This window comes from Brachyhypopomus gauderio, unplaced genomic scaffold (assembly GCF_052324685.1).
Source record: "Brachyhypopomus gauderio isolate BG-103 unplaced genomic scaffold, BGAUD_0.2 sc98, whole genome shotgun sequence".
Lineage (NCBI taxonomy): Eukaryota > Metazoa > Chordata > Actinopteri > Gymnotiformes > Hypopomidae > Brachyhypopomus > Brachyhypopomus gauderio.
Window position 1 is genome coordinate 787,220 of NW_027506919.1, and position 14,225 is coordinate 801,444.

Below are 14,225 nucleotides of genomic sequence, written 5' to 3' on the forward strand. Positions count from 1 at the left end.
GTGTGTTTAAGTGTAAGTGTGTGTGTGTGTGTGTGTGTGTGTGTGAATCTCTCCAGACATATGCAGTCATTTCCGTAGCGACTGAAGACAAACATTCTCACTTTTCTCTAAGGAAGTGACTCAACTAGCTTTCTCTCTCACTGCATTTCTCTCTGTATTTCTCTGCAGATACACTCTCCCTTTCTTATCCATATCTCCTGCTCTCTCTCTCTGTCTCTCTCTCTCTCTCTCTCCCTCTCTCTCTCTCTCACACACACACGCACTTCATTATGTTAATTTCATTGTTCAGTAATGAACAATACGACTGGACACTGTTACATCACATTTGGGTTCGGTGTCTAGCTAAAGTATTCATCACTTAAAAGTCTTTGAAAATAAACGGTCTAGTATTACTTTAAGACCGTTGATGGAAGGTTTTGGGAAAAGAAGTTATTTGTGCTGATAGCCAAATAGTCTGGGACGGGAAACCCCTCTAGACACCGAACAGTAAAACTAAAGGTGAGATGTATATTTTGGAAACTGCCTGCAGCGCGTGAAGACACCATCACGTGCGTCACCGTTGCCCTCTCGACTGGTTGGATGAGCAGCTAGTAATTTTAATGCCACATGTGAAGGGCGTCAAGTTGGAAACTTGCGCGGTCCGATTGGAACTTGCACGCACGAGCCAGTCTGCACCACACGTGGGAGAGAGAGAGCTTTAGAGGCGTGACCGCTGTGCGTGCGTGCGCGCGTGCGTGCGTGTTTACGAACGCAGGGCTGCAGTAGAGCTCGCGCAGCTGGGCACGACGCCGTTATCGGGAGCGAGATGAGGCGCTGGAGGGGACGAGGGGGAGGGAGAGCTGGCGAGGTGCGGAGGCAACAACGAGAGCACTCTCTCTCTCCGCTCGGCGCTCGCGCTGCCCTGGCGAGGCGCCCGCTCGCGCCGCACAGGATTGGCTCGCGCTCCATCTCTCCTCCTCCCCAACCTCCCCAAACTCAGACACGCACACACGAGCAGGACAGAGAGGACGGTTCCGCTCAGGAAAAGCGCTGATTTAGTCGGCTGGGTATTCCACCAGCTACGTCGCTGTTTTTGTCTTTTAACATGTCCCACTGTGCATTGTCCCCTGCGGTCTCCTGTTTATGTAATGGACCAAATGTTTTGTTTTTTATATAAACCACGAATGGAAACAACGCGCGCGGAACTTTCTGCGCACTTTCCTCACTAGCCCGGAGTCCTAGGAGAGAAAGTTGGACGTTTTTTTGTCCCCTCGCCGTTTTCGTTGAAGCGTCTCGTGCGCTCGGGTGTTGCGGAGCCGCTAGCGCGCACGAGCTTGGAACGGAGTGCGCCGCCCGTGAACGCGCGTCCTGTCCTCGCGCGCGCAGGTGAAGGATGCCAGCATGTCCTCGGTGATGCTCTCCCGCGTGCTGCTCGTCTGGCTCGCGCTCCAGCGCCTGGCCCCGTGCGCCGAGCGCGTGTCCACCCGCGAGCGCTTCAGAGTGGTCATCGCCCCGCTCATCTGCAAGCGCACGTGCGTGGGCGGACAGTGTCGGGACACGTGCGAGCAGGGCAACAACACCACGCTGATCGGCGAGAACGGACAGTCCGCGGACACGCTGACCGGACACGGGTTCAGAGTGGGTACGTTACCGGAAGACGCGTCCCGCTCCACGCGCGTTTGGTTGGAACAACAACACGCGCTGGGGAGACGTTTGTGTGTTGGTGAAACTAAGTCAATGACTTGCTGGGTTAATGTGTTTGTTTACAGCGCGCACACGAGCTTCAAATGGGAGATAAAGAAGTACACGATTAAGTCTGATATTGGATAGAAGAGTTTGAGTCTCTCTGTCTCTCTCTCTCTCTCTCTGTCTCTCTCTCTCTCTTTCTCTCTCTCTCTCTGCTACTAATGGTTTCTGCATATTGTTGGATTGCTGGGGTTGAAATCCTTCTGTGCTGTCTCAGATTGTGGTAATGGTAAGGTGCCTCAAAGTCTACCCAGTGGGGTCACACACACACTCTCTCTCTCTCTCTCTCTCTCTCTCTCTCTCACTCTCTCTCTCTCTCTCTCTCCTCTCTCTCTCTCTCACTCTCTCTCTCATACACACACACATCGTTTTTTGTTCTTTCCATCTTCCAGCCTGTAGTGACAGTTTCCATTCTCCGTAACTAAATATGAGTTTGTTATCTGTGTGGACTTATATGTGGGTATGGAGGAAACCAGATCTCACGTCAGATCTAATCTCTGCCACCAATTTGTTTTTGAAGATGTGGATGGCTACAGCTAAGGGAGAATGGCCTTACATTTGTGTGATCTTGTGTGTGTGTGTGTGTGTGTGTGTGTGTGTGTGTGTGTGTGTGTGTGTGTGTGTGTGTGTGTGTGTGTGTGTGTGTGTGTGTGTGTGTGTGTGTGTGTTATCTTGTTAGTAATTTTTTGTATTCTATGGTCTGACCTGCAATCAGGGCAGAACTTGTTTTCCTTTTTTCTTTCACAGAGGGCCTCTTTCACAAACACTCCTCTCTCTCTCTCTCTCTCTCTCTCTCTCTCTCTCTCTCTCTCTCTCTCTCTCCCTCTCTCTCTCTCTCTCCCCCTCTCTCTCTCTCTCTCTCTCTCTCTCTCATATATATACACACACACACAACCCACACAAAAGCACACAAACTACACTCAGTTTTTAACTGAGGGGCTTTGTGGTTGGGGTGTGTGGTTGTGTGTTTGAAGGCAGCGTGGAGGCATTGGAGATCTTCCCTGGTGATGGGTTCTCCACAGCCGTCCGTGCAGACGCGCTGAACTTTCACATGCTGCTCATTTTCAACACAAGCTCAGGTCCAAGTGTCAGCTGGTCCTAAGCATGTGTGTGAGTTTTGTGAGGTGTGTGGTGGGTGTTAGGACAGTTTAGCTAACTCTGTCTGGAGACTCAATCCTAAGTTCTCTCCCGTACCTCGAGCTGAAGAGGTGTTTCCTCAGACACACACGCAGGAACCTTGCATGCCTCACCCAGGAGAACCCATCAAGCTCATGGCTTGCCGACACATTGAGAAGGCTTGATGGTTGCATCCCAACCCGCCCAGTGTGCAACTCTAAATGAGTCTGAATGGCTGATTTATTCCAGTGATTACTGATGTTTTAGAACAGTGTTGATTCCATACTGAAACTGGTTGATGGAGACCTTGTCAAACATCACCCACTACTGAAATGTACATACAGTACAGATCTATTTGTTTGACCACCAATGTCGATTTTTCATCGATCTTGCTGCAACTCTTCCTGAGCCATCAGATCTTCCTGAGCCCCCACCTCATCATCAGATGTTAGAGACTTGCAGACCTACAGTGCATTATGGTATTTGGAGTTTTCATTACTGTGATGAACCTTATTGAGTTCATCTGCTCCATTATTTTATTACTAAAACACTAAACTAACTGTGCAGTGGACACTGCTGTAGTCATGTTGTAATGCATCTCAGTGGACATTTTCAGTAGAGTTTAGGTGTTTCAGTGCTAATCTGAAGGAATTTAGTTAATTCAGTGTGGAAGAAGTAGAATAATCCCAACAGATTCAGTGATTGGCTGAGTGGGGTTGAGTGAGTGGGATAAGTGGGGGTGAATAATGGTGAGTGGAGTGATGGAGTGGGGGAGTGGTGCGGTGAGGATTAGTTGGGGGTGAGAGTGATCGGAGAGTGATTAGTGGTAAATCAGCGGGGTGAATGGAGGCGAGGGAGTGAGCGGAGGGATTAGTGGTGGGTTGGGTGAGGGGGTAATGCATGGGTTACACAGTACACACCGCAGAGACGCATACACATGCCTGCATGCACAAAACTCATCTGATAGGCCTGTCGTTTCCTTGGTGAGATCTTCATTTACATTTGTCCAGTCACAAAACACACACACACACACACACACACACACACACACACACACACACACACACACACACACACACACACACACACACACACACACACACTCATCCTTTCCTTTTATCAAAGTCTCTGACAAAGGTAGACATTTGTCTGTTTGCCCAGCTGTGTCTCTACTCATTGCCCTGCTGGTGGCTGTGTGTGTGTGTGTGTGTGTGTGTGTGTGTGTGTGTGTGTGTGTGTGTGTGTGTGTGTTGTGTGTGTGTGTTTGTGTGTGTGTGTGTGTTAAGTGAGTCACACTCCCAACCCTGTGCTGGCCCCTCTACACTGGACCATCTTTATACCACACTGGACCATCTTTGTACCACACTGGTCCACCTTTATACCACACTGGACCATCTTTGTACCACACTGGTCCACCTTTATACCACACTGGACCACCTTTGTACCACACTGGTCCACCTTTATACCACACTGGACCATCTTTATACCACACTGGTACATCTTTATAACACACTGGACCATCTTTATACCACACTGGTACATCTTTATACCACACTGGACCATCTTTATACCACACTGGTCCACCTTTATACCACACTGGTACATCTTTATACCACACTGGACCATCTTTATACCACACTGGACCATCTTTATAACACACTGGACCATCTTTATACCACACTGGTACATCTTTATACCACACTGGACCATCTTTATACCACACTGGTCCACCTTTATACCACACTGGTACATCTTTATACCACACTGGACCATCTTTATACCACACTGGACCATCTTTATACCACACTGGACCATCTTTATACCACACTGGTCCACCTTTATACCACACTGGACCATCTTTATAAACACACTGGTCCATCTTTATACCACACTGGTACATCTTTATACCACACTGGACCATCTTTATACCACACTGGACCATCTTTATACCACACTGGTCCACCTTTATACCACACTGGTCCATCTTTATACCACACTGGTCCACCTTTATACCACACTGGACCATCTTTATAACACACTGGTCCATCTTTATACCACACTGGTACATCTTTATACCACACTGGTCCACCTTTATACCACACTGGACCATCTTTATACCACACTGGTCCACCTTTATACCACACTGGTCCACCTTTATACCACACTGGTCCATCTTTATACCACACTGGACCATCTTTATACCCCACTGAACCCAAATCCAAATTTTGCTTCCTTGGCTTAGAACAAAAGCTTTAAATGCTACAGTTAACTAGTAGCTAGTATCTTGAACTCAGTAAAAAAATGTACTCTCAAAATAAAGTAATGTACTCTGGCACTATTTTAAGAGTATTGTTTGAGTACCATTATTGAAAATTCAAACAATGTCCAGCCCTGCCCTGGAACTTCATTCCACCCTAGAACCATCTTCATCTCACACTAGAACCATCTTCATCTCACACTAGAACCATCTTCATTTCACCCTAGAACCATCTTCATCTCACACTAGAACCATCTTCATTCCACACAGGCTCAAAGTTGGGCAGTGGGTGGGAGTAGGTGGGGTGGGTGTGGTCAGAGGGTTGGGCTGTAGGTGGGTGGGCGTGGTCAGAGGGGTGGGCGGTGCCCGTGGCTGCACTCCTCTCCTGCTCCTCTCTGTGCCTCCCTGCTCTCCTCCTCCTTCACACGCACATGCCACATATTTTCAGAAGATGGTTTTCTTTTTTTCTGTCTTCAACTCTTCATCCCCACCATTTCTCCTCTACCTCTGGGGGCTCCTGCCTCTGGTTTTGGGGTTCATACCTCTGGCTTTTTCCTGTGTCTGTAACTGCATCTGCAATTCTTTTGCTCTAGTAAAATCCAGTGTTCCCAGTCAGGAAAACCAAGCTGAAAATGCCAGAAATATATGGGGGGGGGGGGGGGGGTGAGAATGTGCTGTGGGTGTGTGCAAGAGTGTGTGTGGTGTGCTTTGTGTGTGTGTGTGTGTGTGTGTGTTGTGTGTGTGTAAGACACTGTTCAGCTCCAAGTGAGATGCCGTGGGCGTGTTGAGTTGCTGTGTCATCAGTCTCTGACAGAGTCTGTGTTTAAGGTCTTTATGAGAATGAACTTAGAGCCTCTAATACTGACACACACACACACATTCACACACGCGCTACATTCCCCAAGTGACAGTGGCTTATATTTACATGTATTACACTCCTGATGCTTTCAGCACAGTGTGTGTGTGTGTGTGTGTGTGTGTGTGTGTGTGTGTGTGTGTGTGGTGAGAGGGCCTTTCTCACTGGCCTCTCGGCTTACCTCCCCACCACAGACCTCCTTCACGGGGGCAACATTTCCACTCACTTCAGTAAAACAGTCAACAGAAGTGGGCAGGAGTGAGCCGGGCCTCACAGACCCGAGCCGGACCGCGTGGCCAAATGCTGAGCACCAGCGCAAAGCTTCTGAAGGTCCTCAGGAAATGGCTGTCCGGGCGTTTCCACACCGGGGGTCCCCGCTGGGGCAGCTGGGAAAGTTCTGGCCAGGACCGGGCGCGTCTGCGTGACCGTCCCCGTTTGGTCGGGTGCCAACACCTTCTTCCTGCAGAGAGCCGGGCCGGTTATTTATTTGTGGCCAGGGTGTGCTCGGGTGTGCTTATGTGTGTAAGTTGATGTAGCGTGATGGTGCTTCTGGTGCTGTGGGTGGAGAACCTTTGCTAGTGGAGGTAATGACGTCACAGGACTAACAGATCAGATTCTGTCATTTGAATGCAAGATGGAGATCAGAATGTTAAAGGCATGGGGAATGTTTTATGTAATCAGACCTGATTCCAAGTCTGATCTAATTGAATGTTAAGAAGGGGGGGAAAAAAAAGCCGTTTTCTGTGGCGTTTGCACAACTGTTTGTCATTAGCACCAACTGGCTGAAAGTTTCATCAGCAAACCAGACCAGCGTATCACTCCATTACAGTAGGCTATAATGTAAATGTAACATGTAACAGCACTCTTATGCGTTTATATAGGGGAAGGGTGTGGATGAAAACAGAGGAATTGTTGCCATGGTTGAATGTGTAGTTACACTGTAACAGTGTTGTAACGTGAAGTGTTACCTGGGACTGTTGTAGGTGGTGTTACTAAAGTATCCAGCTACACTATTATGTAGCTAGCCTGTTTGGGTGGGGCATCTGCACACACCTGTAGGCGACTGATGATGACCTCACAATGGCAGGACACGGTCCCCAGCGTGGAGGAGGCGTGTCTCGTGTCTCCGAGGGAGTTAGCGCTGTTGCTAACGGCTTTGTTTGTGCTGTTGGTGCTCTGATGTGGTTACCGCGGGAACCGACAGGAAGGAAGATTGAGCTGGTTCTACTCCTTTGGAGTTTTTGAGGAAAATTGAGGCAGTTTTATAGATCTTGTGTTTTGGCAGTCAAAACTATGTGTGAGTTTATGTTTGTTTGTGTGTTTGTGTGTGTGTGTGTGTGTGTGTGTGTGTGTGTGTGTGTGTGGTGTGTGTGTGTGTGGTGTGTGTGTGTGTGTGTGTGCGCGCGCATGTGGGTGTGTGTTTAAACAGCTTATTCACTCTGTAGTGCTTTTTCCTGGTCTCCACCGGATACCGGAGGTTCAGAGTGAGAATTTAATGTTTCTCTTTGAGTTTTGTGTGTATGCATGTGTGTGTGCGTGCATGTTTAAAGGAGTGTATTCATGTTTGTGACTGTTTTAGTTTAATTCCTTATTAATATACTTTTGTGTGTTGAGTGTGCAATAGCTTTCGATATCTACCAGTACAACTCACTAACTCTCTCTCTCTCTCTCTCTCTCTCATCTCCTCTCTCTCCCCTCTCCTCTCTCTCCTCTCTCCTCTCTTCTCTCTCTCTCTCTCTCTCTCTCTCTCTTCTCTTCTCTGTCTCTCTCTCTCTCTCTCTCTCTGTCCATGTGGGTGGGTGTGTGTGGGTGTGTGTGTGGGTATGTGGGTGTGTGTGCCCTCTACTTTAGGAAACTAAACTTTCTCAGACAGCTATTTTTAAGAAGCTGCGATTATGTCATTTATTCTGGGACGCAGGCCTGGTTAGTGTCTTCTACGTATATATCCTTCTCCCCCCATCCCTCTCTCCCTCTCCCCTTTTCTTTTTCCAGCTTTCCTTCTTCTTTCCGTTTCTCTGTACCTTTTTGTTAATTCATGTTCTTTCTCCTGCATCTGGCTACCATAAATGAGTTGAGGTCATCAGGTGTAATGAAACACAGGTAACTGAAAAGGACAGCAGTGGTTTGCATTACTGTGAGGGGGCTGTATTATTAGTCTGGATTACACACACACACACACCACACACACACATAAACAAACACACTCACACACACATTCACACACACACACACACACGCTCTCACTTGTGTGAGAATGTCTGGTTCTGCTGCCTGGTTGGAGGACCAAAGGAAAGTGGCTGTTTGACATCACCAGGAGAGAATGTCCCTCTTTGGGAGCTTGTTAACTGGTTGGAGAATGCTTAGGCCACACACACACACACGCACACACACACACACACACACACACACACACACACACACACACACACACACACACACACACACACACACACACGCCCGCACGCACACACACGCACACACACACACACCACACACACACACACACACACACACACACAGACTGCAACCGCACCAGGTGTTCATATGTGGGATATGCTAAAGGAAACAATCACAGTTTTCATTTATTTATTTATTTGCAGTTTGTTTACAAAAACTTACACACCCTGACTGTGTGGCAGGTAACCACGTTGTTAAAGTTTAATTTTTAAAATCTGGGTTTTAAAATCGGCTTTAAACCTTGGTCTGGAAAACTGAGATTTAATTTGATTATGGGATGGGTGCCATTTTTGTCCAGTAGTGAAATGAAGCTAAACAGTGGTTGTGTGTGTGTGTGTGTGTGTGTGTGTGTGTGTGTGTGTGTGTGTGTGTGTGTGTGTGTGTGTGTGTGTGTATTGTAGTGATGGGGTGTGTGTGGTGTGTGTGTGTGTATTGTAGTGATGGGGCTTGTGTGTGTTTTTGCTGTGTGTTCCACTACTATATTTTTCTACCTTAAATATGAGCTGATTCCATCTGTTCAGTGTCCTTTAGGAGAGGAGCACACACATGCAACACACATACACACGTGCACACACACATACACAAGTGCACACATACATACACAAGTGCACACATACATACACACACAGTCATGCTTGCACACACGCACACACACATACACAAACACTGCAGGTGGTTTGGCTTATCATTCATGTTGAGTCTAATTCACTAAGCAGGGATACGGCTCATTTAAAAGGCGGGTGTGTGTGTATGTGTGTGTCTGCTGGGGTGAGAGAGAGCATTTAATTAATGCACAAGTGTGATACTATACTGTCTCTTCCACTGAAAATAAGGGGACTCTTATTCTCCCTTATGAAGTGAAAATGTAAAATATATACTCAGTGAATTCAGGAGCTATTTTGACCCCCTTGTATGTTTTGATTTTGATTTAATTATATATATATATATATATGTGTGTGTGTGGTGTGTGTGTGTGTGTGTGTGTGTGTGTGTGTGTGTGTGTGTGTGTGTGTGTGTGTGTGTGTGTGTGTGTGTGTGTTTTCAGTGTATAACTGATAACAGTCTGATAACATCTGATCGTTTCATACCAGTTATTTTAATGGCTGTGTTAATGAATTTCTATGTAGCACTAGCATCTAGAGTGGTTGCAGGCTACAGTATCAGTTATTATCTGATTGGTCATTTAGCTCAATCTTCATGACCTTGTCCGTTTTGTCTCATTTGTAGGAGATTAGTTGAGGATCTTTAAAAAGGGGAAGTGGTCTCCCCATCACCCTGGACAGAGTGCTTCTGTTTAATATTAGCCACTGTGTTATTTGCAGGATGGTAACTCGACACTGAAGGAATTCCTTGTTGTTGAGTAGATTGTGTTTATGGTATGAGGTTAATAGCCACAGACATGAAATTATTCACACATTCGTTCTGTAGGAAAGATTTCATTCTCACTGGAAACACACTTTAGTCTGAGTTGCTGTGAGTAAGAGATGCAGGTTTTTGCATCAGAAGAGGTGTATTGAAATGTGAAATGTGCCATATTTTGTCAATTGTGATTTTTACACCCCAATCGAAATTTGTCCTCCGCTTTTAACCCATCTGTGCAGTTAGAACACACACACACACACACACACCACACACTAGTGATTACTAGGGGGCTGTGGATCACACGTGCAGTTGGGGTTAGGTGCCTTGCTCAAGGGCTCCTCAGTCATGGCCTCAGGTCTGGGAATCGAACCCACGACCCTCCGGTCACAAGACCAGTTCCCTAACCGCCAGGCCATGACTGCCCCCATCATGCATTTGCAAACGCAAATGAGCGTTCGTGTTTGTGAGTGTTATGGTAGGTAGTGGCATTTAAGCCATTTAAGACTGGACTGAAACAGAAGTCTCTCCTCGTGCCAGCATGTGCAGGATTCCAGGCAAATTCCAGAGCTGCGTGGAACTTGGAAAAAGAATAAATAAATAATCAGAGATTTTTCAAATGTGAATGTAGCAGTTCCAAATATGTCATAAATGTGTCTCAGAATGACTGAAGTTGCAGCTGGTAGAGCAAATCCAACAGAGGTTTCATAGGGTTATAGTACCCACAATAGTATGATAGTGTTCATGATGGTACCCATGATAGTACCTATGATAGTACCTATGATAGTACCCTATAATTAGTGTTCATGATGGTACCCATGATAGTACCTATGATAGTACCCACGATAGTACCTATGATAGTACCCTATGATAGTACCCACGATAGTACCTATGGTAGTACCTATGATAGTACCCACGATAGTACCTATGATAGTACCCACGATAATACCTATGATAATACCTATGATAGTGTTCATCATGATACCCATGAAAGTACCCATGATAGTACATAGGATAGTACCCACGATAGTACCTATGATAGTACCTATGATAGTGTTCATGATGGTACCCATGATAGTACCTATGATAGTACCCATGATGGTGTTCATGATGGTACCCATGAAAGTACCCATGATAGTACTCATGATAGTACCCACGATAGTGTTCATGATTGTACCCATGATAGTACCCATGACAGCACCTGTGATAGTACCTATGACAGTACCTATGATAGTACCCATGACAGTACCTGTGATAGTACCTTTCATAGTACCCATGACAGAACTCATGCTGGTTCCTTTTATTTGTGATTAGTGCCTGGTGTCAAATGTGAAGCAGTCTTAAGAGTTTATCTGTGGGAGGGTTCTTCTCAGGTCTTAAGAGATGATCTGTGGGAGGGTTCTTCTCAGATCTTAAGAGATGTTCTGTGGGAGAGTTCTTCTCAGGTCTTGCATCAAGTGTTTTGAAGAATTCAAACCGTCTTTATTAGGGATGACCGTGTATGAACTTTTAATACCCATTGAGGACAGGGAGGGAATTGGCAGGTAATGTTTTTTTCTTTATATGAACGGGTTTCTCCTTCTAGAAGGTGTTTGTACAGCTGATGAAGGCCGTCTGACCGAAAACATCCTGTTTCTCAACCCAGTGTACTTCACTGAACTTTTGAATAAATAAATATAAATACATGAGAGCTGGGATCCAGACGTTATCCAGACCATGATCCAGACATGATTTACACCATGATCCAGACATGATCCACATGTGATCCACACCATGATCTACATGTGATCCAGAGACCACACATGTGTACCTGGAGACCTGGCTCTCTGAGATCTTTTACATCGTTACATATTTATTCACATGACATACTCATCCAACTATGATTTCACCAATCAGCTTGTCTCAACAAATCGCTATAAGATTCCAGATAGGAGTGTTGTGGTTTAAACATGCCTTCCTATTGTGTGTGTGTGTGTGTGTAACTGCATGATTGCCCAAGAGGTATGACAAGTATTTTGGTCTGAACACCCCCCATTTTTTTCTGTCTTCGTCTGGGCGTACTGACTCTCTGGATTCTGGTTGGACCTACTAACTGTAATGGACTTGCAAACTGTGTGTTCTGCATTGAGAGCAGCAGCAGGGCTGTAGTACAGTGAGACACAGTCAGCCACAGCACGGGGGGGCAGTTTCTCCGCTGGGCTAGAGGGCAGTTGCTCCGCTACTGTGGGTCCACAGATACAGCCACATTCTTGTGAACATTTAACCACATGTGTGAAATTTTTTGAAATGTTTTATTACTCTTCCATTTCTATGCCCTGTATAGACACACAAATGCACCATGCATATGCACACACACACATATATATACACACACACACACTCACACACACGCACACACACACACAGGTTGCTGTGATATCTGAGCAAAGAGACAGGAGGACTGGAATCAGCGATGGTTTTGTTGACTACAGGGCAAGCACACTCAGCAGTGGTGGTGTGGGTGTGTTGGGACGATGACCTGGTCTTTACAGCTGCACAGGACGTAGGACACTTTTAAAAGAATTGATAAATACAAGAGCATGAACAAAGACCAGCCGACCATAAATCAGCTCACTGACTGGCGGAAGCTTGATAAACAGCCTTATGTGCATCCTGCGGTAGTGTCCTGCGGTAGTGTCCTGCAGTAATGTCCTGCAGTAATGTCCTGAGGTAGCGTCCTGCGGTAGTGTCCTGCAGTAGCGTCCTGCGGGTAGCGTCTTGCGGTAGTGTCCTGCGGTAGTGTCCTGCTGTAATGTCCTGCAGTAATGTCCTGAGGTAGCATCCTGCGGTAGTGTCCTGCGGTAGTGTCCTGCGGTAGTGTCCTGCTGTAGTGTCCTGCGGTAGTGTCCTGCGGTAGTGTCCTGCGGTAGTGTCCTGCTGTAGTGTCCTGCGGTAGTGTCCTGCTGTAGTGTCCTGCTGTAGTGTCCTGCGGTAGTGTCCTGCTGTAGTGTCCTGCAGTAATGTCCTGCAGTAGTGTCCTGTGGTAGTGTCCTGCTGTAGTGCCTGCAGTAATGTCCTGCAGTAGTGTCCTGCAGTAGTGTCCTGCAGTAGTGTCCTGCGGTAGTGTCCTGCTGTAGTGTCCTGCTGTAGTGTCCTGCGGTAGTGTCCTGCTGTAGTGTCCTGCAGTAATGTCCTGCAGTAGTGTCCTGTGGTAGTGTCCTGCTGTAGTGTCCTGCAGTAATGTCCTGCAGTAGCGTCCTGCAGTAGTGTCCTGCAGTAGTGTCCTGCAGTAGTGTCCTGCGGTAGCTCAGGCTGAGCCAGCAGATCTGAAGTACCATATCAAGAAGACCTCGTTCCTTTCCTCTGAGATCATGAGATCAGGAGCAGAAAACGTCACCTGGAAAACTTAGTGCATCTCAACCATAAAATGGAGCCAGATACATCCATATTGAAAGAAATTTAACACACACACACACACACGCGCTTACACGTGTTCATAGATGAATGTACAGTGGTCCACATGTTGGAGATGTGTCCTCACTACCTGTGCAGCTCCGAGCTGCTTGGTGAAAGTTGAGAGTTTTATCTGGCAAGTGTTTCTTGTGTCCGACACACCACCACCACCTCACCCCCCCCCCCCCCCTCTCTCTCTCTCTCACACACACACACACACACACACACACACACACACACACACACACACACACACAGTGAGTCTGGGAAACCCATTAGAACAGTACTTGGCACATGGTGGAGTAACAGAATGGCTGGGCTCCATTATCCTGTATCAGATACTCAGTTATTTCAACCACCACTGACATTAGAGAACAAAGGTTATTACATATGAATCACTGCGTTAGGTTTATACATGCCCACTACTGCTCTCCTGAATAACCCCTCACATGTGCCCCCTCACCCAGGGGAGCGCCACATCTACAGCACAGCCTTCTGCACTTCTGTGGGGGATTTGAGGGGTTCACGGCCAGTTCTGGCAACCCAGCCTGCTGCAGCTGCCTGTCTGTCCCTCCCCCTCAGGGCACGTTAGTGAACACGTGAGCCGTCACGCGACGTGAACGGCTGGTAACGCCTATGAAACAGAGTACGACAGCACGTCGACCTACGCGTTGCTGTAGTGACCTGACTCGATACGAGAGAACTCTCAGTATTTCAGTGCAATATTTTTAGCATGGCAGTAAATTACTGGTTTGAAATGTCTACTGCATGTCATAGTGTTATTATGACAGCACAACTGAGCAAGCAGTGTTGATGGAAACTAACATCACAGCGTACTCTGTGACAGGCGTTGACTGGGCTGTGGTGCGTACTGTGTCAGGAGCTGTGGTAATGCGTCACACGCATGCTGCTGTTCTGATGTTCATCCAGGAGGCCTCCAGGGGCTGCGTGCTCAACAGGACCCCTGAGAGAACTAACACATTACCCCCCCGTGAGAGTGTGTGTGGGTGTTGAGTGTGTATG

The 14,225-nt window shown here is 47.0% G+C and overlaps 1 protein-coding gene across 1 annotated transcript in view; it reads left to right on the plus strand.

Moving 5' to 3' along the window:
- Positions 1 to 946: 946 nt before the first annotated feature.
- The window catches only part of ltbp3 (latent transforming growth factor beta binding protein 3), a 47,092-nt gene continuing 33,813 nt past the window's right edge, over positions 947 to 14,225 (plus strand). Inside the window, 1 exon segment of the mRNA XM_076992817.1 lies at positions 947 to 1,621. Within this exon segment, the coding sequence (XP_076848932.1) occupies positions 1,381 to 1,621 (241 nt within the window). The 5' untranslated portion in view covers positions 947 to 1,380.